The sequence below is a fragment of the Quercus robur genome, chromosome 7 (genome assembly GCF_932294415.1).
Source record: "Quercus robur chromosome 7, dhQueRobu3.1, whole genome shotgun sequence".
In the NCBI taxonomy this organism is placed as follows: Eukaryota; Viridiplantae; Streptophyta; class Magnoliopsida; order Fagales; family Fagaceae; genus Quercus; species Quercus robur.
The window spans coordinates 38,206,911-38,212,499 of NC_065540.1; the positions used below are offsets into that span (position 1 = coordinate 38,206,911).

Consider the following 5,589-nt stretch of genomic DNA (forward strand, 5'->3'; position numbering starts at 1 on the left):
AAAGTTTTTTTTTTTTTTTTTTAAGTTTTGTAATTTTTGAATTTTTGTTAGGACAGAATGGTAACTTATTTGTATTAACTTATTAGTATTATTTGTTTTCTTAGTATACAATGGTAACTTTTAAGTTTTCTATTTTATTTTTTTTCCCTTTTAATTGATACTAAAGTCTAAAACCATGAATAATTAGTTCTGAATTGAGGAAATGTTTTATAGTGAACTTTTATATTTATTATAATATATATATATATATATATATATTTATATTTATAAATATAAAAAATAGCGGTAAACCCGAAATGGTACACCGGTATTAACCAGTATCTGAAATATATCGTACCGGTGGCCAAACTGGTACGGCCTCCGGTATGGTATTGACATCCTTGCACACAACCCACACTCATTCGCACAAAGAAGTGATCAAGTGATTCAAATCATTGCTACAAAACCAATCTCGATCTCAGACTCTCAACACCCCAGGGAAATTAAATGGTAGCAATAGATTTATCTTCAAATTCTCAATTTCACAACACCGCTGCAGGAAAAAGGTTGCTGAATTTACAGCTGATCTTTCCCTCTTTGATATCCATTTGCTTAGGATCCCTAAGATTGTTGCAGGTTTAAGGTTATAGACAGAACAGCCTATATGGCAAACAAAACGAATATAACAGAAAATTCTAGCTCTCATTGTGATCATAACTCATAATTGCCATAGATGGAAAATTGGCCTCATTGAAGAAAATAGATGTATTGGCTTCCACTAGGCAGCAATAAAATTCAGCTGCTAAGGGTCTAGTTTAAAGACGAAATCAGATTTCAATCCTCTTGAGCTTCTTGAAACCTGTACATCAACATGAGAACTTTTCAAGGACAATGCAATTTTAGGACCAGTTAGAATCTATGTTGCTACGCTTATGATCACACAATGCTAAATTCATAGACATAAGTAAAAATGACAGGCATCACGATGCACAGAACACTCAATAGTAGGATTAAAAAGGAACAAAATAATCCATAAGTTCCAGTCTTCCAGAAATTATGAATATTTCACATATATCTGCTAACCTGTTTAGTTGTAATCTTCAAAAGGCAATGAAGTAGTTATTGGAAATTCTATGAAGGATAAGAAACAAAATTTGCAGCAAGAATATTTACACTTGTCTTGATAAGACAGTTATATCTCACTACATAACACGGCTTTCAAAGGGAAGAGTAGATAGGAACACCTGGTAAGGTTGCACCAGAATCAACAATGAAAATGTTGCCCGAAACATATTCAGAAGATTCATGTAACAAGTATCGAACAAGTGATGTCAATGCTGGATCAGTAGTGCCATATTCTCTTAACGGGATAATTTTCTTTGTCACATTATGCAGCCATTCTTTTTGCAAGAGACTCTGGGTAATCTCAGATTTGAAAATGCCAGGTGATATAGAATTCACTCTAATTTTATATACACCCAATTCCAATGCCATGACCTGTCATAAGTAGAAATAACATTATATACAAGAAGAACAAAATCAACACACACACACACACACACACACATGCATACATATTATGCAGCACAATTATAAAAAAAGCAATAGGGACAAAAACAGCAAAAAAAGACAAACTAGTTTGATAAGGATACATTTCCTATGGGTAAAGACTTAAAAAGAGCCTGTCTCCTATCTCTAAATAAGTTCAGGGTATTCCATAAATAATTAATTTATGATGCGTTCATCACATAGTTATAGAAAAAGTAGCACCCTAGTCTAAAAAGACAACCAAAGTGATAGCACAGTGGCCAGGGATGACGACTCATGAAGTACAGGCCATCAGACCCAAAGTTACTAAATAAAAAATAAGGAAAGAAAAAAGAAACACACATATAGGCAAACAATCAGCAAACATAATAAGCCTGTCCCAATTTCATGAAAATGCAATATGATGGTGTTTGGAGATGGTATATATGTTTTGTTACTCAGTTTCAATGGGGACCAACAAGAGAATATTTAGGACATCTGGACATGTACTTGAAAATGTCTGACCTGAAGTGAATCTCCAGTCTTCATTTGTGTGTCTATTCTTTAGATGTTTCTCTTGGAATTTTCTTTTTCCTCTCAATTGGAAAAAAAAATATCTTAAGGTGATGTAATATTTCCTCTTTTATTTTATTTTTTTTATAGGATATGTACCAAACTTGATCTTTTCTTGAATCAAAAGAAGTAAATTTTTTGATAAGTAATAGAGATTTATTAATATAAAAAAATAGACACCTAGGTATACAGGGAATATACAGGGGTGTACAGATCAAATACAAAAGAATCAAAAGAAGTAAATTCTATTTGTTTACCTATTGTTGAATCAATTGAAATAAATTTATTTTTGTTTAACATGAGCGTTTTTAAAAAAAAAAAAAAATCTCTGCAGTGTATTTTTTTATGAAGTTACTACGATTTTTCATCTTATAGAAATTATTCTGTTTCCAAACAATTACAAAACATGACAATGGTATTACCCCTATATTTTGGAAGAGTTCCATGGCAATTGACATTACCTTTGTCAAGATGTTTAGGCCTGCCTTTGAAGCAGCATAGGCGGCAGAACCAGGCAATTGCCCACGGTCGAGACCAGCAACTGAAGATATGTTTATGATTGATCCTCCCCTCTCAGCATCACGCATGCGTATGCCAATGTATTTTGACACCAACCAGTTTCCTGTTAAGTTTGTTTTGATAACATGATTCCATTCCTCCTCAGATAATTCTAATGGAGATCTCACATTACCTAATGTACACGGCATAAGAATGAGAAATATTTATCAACAATAACCTTCAACAATTCAGTAACAGAAACAGCCAGACAAGCATCCTGGTACATGAACATGTTTAAAAAGCTCATAGAATTATAATAAAGATGAAGAAGCAAATGCCAAAAATACAAACACAAAAATTCCAAGAAGCACACTGATTATTTTATTTTATAAATAAATTGGTAAGTTATTCATACCCAATGGGTCTTAAACCTACGACCTCACCTTCCACCTAGCACTTAAAAGGAGTGAAGGTGTCAGTTGAGTTAGAACTGATCTTGTCAGTACAAGAATGAAAACTCAAAAGATATATTTCTTAAATAATCAACTGTGGATGATCCACAGTCATCTAAGCACACTTGTCCAGGTATGGATATCATCCCTTTACATACCTGCTTGTCCACAATATGTGTATGTGCAATGTTTACATTTATGAACAAGACAATGTGAATGTAGTCAAGTGTGAAAATGATGTATAAACTGTTTAGAGAATAGAATGTTAGAAGTAAAAGGTCTCAAAACCTATAAGATCTTGGGTTCAAAACTTGTAACTAGCATTTTGGGGCTACTTCCAAGGGATTCTACCCTATAATTACCTTGTGTGTGCACATCCCTTAGAGAATAGTCAAGTACTGGAAAAACTATGAGCACTCATGTAGTGTGTGTGTATATATATATTCACAAATATGTTCGCGTGCGAGCTCACATGAGGGTGGGTTCCTATGGAGACTCAAGAGTGGAGTCCATCCGTCACATGAAAGGGTGGGTTCCTGGGCAGTCCTAATAATATTTCTTGTGCATAACAACTCGAGAATATCATAGAAGCTTCTATAACTCTTAATCCTCTCAAAGAAGGAGATCCAAAAGGCAGACACATAAAGATTAATTGGTTTATAAAATTCCACACAATCAATTGAAGTTGAATTATCGTGTATTTATATCTCTAAGCACACCTTACTAAGTTACTCCCATGGGCATTAAATTGCATCAATCCTGTCCACATAACAAAAAACTAGAATTTGCTCTGTCTGGTGCCAACCAAATATGACAGGCGAACCATTTGAAGCCTAACAATGTGAAATTGGAGAATCAAACGCTTCACACTAATTTATTTATCACCCAATCAAACACACACAAAACCAAATTAACCATATTAGGGAAAGAGAAATTAAAAGGTTTAATTTCTTTTTTAGTTTTCTTTGTATCAGTACAAAACTACAAATTACCAAATCCAAACCTTAATTTTCCTTCAGTTAATTTCTCAGGAAACACACAACAAACAGAATTAAAAACAAAATTTAACAAAGGGAAAATTACACAATTCTCCCTAAAGTTTTGATTGGTTTCAAATTACACCTAGATTTTTAAAAGTTCCAATTAAAACCATAGACTTTTTAAATTGTTTCAATTCGCCTTATTATTATTATTTTTTAAATTCGAATTCACATCAATTTTAGTTAGAACTTATCTAGACACAAATTCTTCCATGTGAATCATATCAATAAGTGTACAGACACACCCAATTTCACAGCATGTTAAGGTGTCAACTGTCAAGTGATACTATTTTATTATGCACCCATCACAACTTGACACCTTAGCATATTATAAAATTGGATGTGTCTGTAGAGATATTGGAATCACAAATGATATTCTAATACTGAAAGTACTATTCAATTTTCACAACAATGACAAGTTACAAAAGATTTTCATCTGGGTTCATCATTTACCTCACTTTTTTACTTGTGACCTGCCACCTAAACTTTGTTGAGAAATTGTAGTTAAAATAAGATAAATTGTTGAGTTCATTACACTAAACAATCACATAAAGCAAGTATAGGTATAGCTTACTTACATGGGTTTCGGCTAATTCAACTAGTAAAATCTCTAACTGTCAAATAAGATATCGATTTCAACCCCCCTACACCTAATACACCTAAAACTAATTGATGCGTTGGTATAATAATTAGTAAAATTATAAAAATAAAAATAAGGGTCATGCTCATTTTTCCATAAAATAATTTTAAAAATAGTTTCCATGCCCTTAAGTCAGTCATTCCTTAACATTTCCCTAAAAGAAAAAAGAAAAAAGAAAAAAGCAGAAGCTAGTATTTAATTCCCAACCTCTAAGTCCGGCATTGTTGACCAAGGCATGGATGTGGCCAAACACATCCCAAGCTTTCTTTATGGACTTCTCGATGGTGGGTCCATCAGCAGTCAAGTCAAGCTCCACAGCCACAGCTCGAGGGGAGCTTGTAGAAGAAGAAGAAGAAGAAGAAGAAGAGTTGATTTGGTGACAGAGTGATTGGAGTCGGTCGACGCGTCGAGCGGCGGCAATGATCTTGCAACCAGCTTTTGCAAGGTCGAGACAGAATTCAAGACCAAGGCCTGAGGAAGCCCCAGTTACCATCACCACTTTTCCCTCTAGCTCTCCCCATGACTCCATCGCCACTTCTCTGACTCTGTTTTTGGATTAAAAAATAAGTAGCTTTTAAAACATCTCAATATAGATGCAATGTATTACTATTAGAGGTATTGAGTAATCCTAGGAACCAAACTATTTCCACACTCTATTGCGTGGCTGTCAACTAATGATTTGATTTCCGTGCTTTCACACGTGTTCTCCACGTATAATTGAAGATGCTAAAATCTAATCAAAACATGACTTTTACAGTAGCATCTTTAGCGGTGTCTTTCGATTTTTATACTGTATAGAGAGTATTTATTATTTATCTAAATACTTTTTTTAAATATATCTTTCAATCTGTTCTCTATATTTATTCTATACTATTTAAAT

The 5,589-nt window shown here is 33.5% G+C and overlaps 1 protein-coding gene across 1 annotated transcript; it reads right to left on the reverse strand.

Annotated features, from left to right (window-relative positions):
• Positions 1–965: 965 nt before the first annotated feature.
• LOC126693339 (uncharacterized) lies at positions 966–5,302 on the reverse strand. Its single transcript, XM_050389282.1, has 3 exons — positions 4,917–5,302; positions 2,541–2,770; positions 966–1,476 (listed from the first exon to the last, which is right to left on the reverse strand). The coding sequence occupies exons 1-3, from the start codon at positions 5,236–5,238 to the stop codon at positions 1,198–1,200; spliced, it is 831 nt and encodes a 276-aa protein (XP_050245239.1). The 5' UTR covers positions 5,239–5,302; the 3' UTR covers positions 966–1,197.
• Positions 5,303–5,589: the final 287 nt, after the last annotated feature.

Coding starts and splice junctions, on each gene's coding strand:
- LOC126693339 (XM_050389282.1), bottom strand. CDS start 5,238: ATGGAGTCATGGGGAGAGCTAGAGGGAAAAGTGGTGATGGTAACTGGG. Junction 2,771..4,916: donor CAACAATGCCGGACTTAGAG/GTTGGGAATTAA, acceptor CGTGTACATTAG/GTAATGTGAGATCTCCATTA. Junction 1,477..2,540: donor GCCTAAACATCTTGACAAAG/GTAATGTCAATT, acceptor TACTTATGACAG/GTCATGGCATTGGAATTGGG.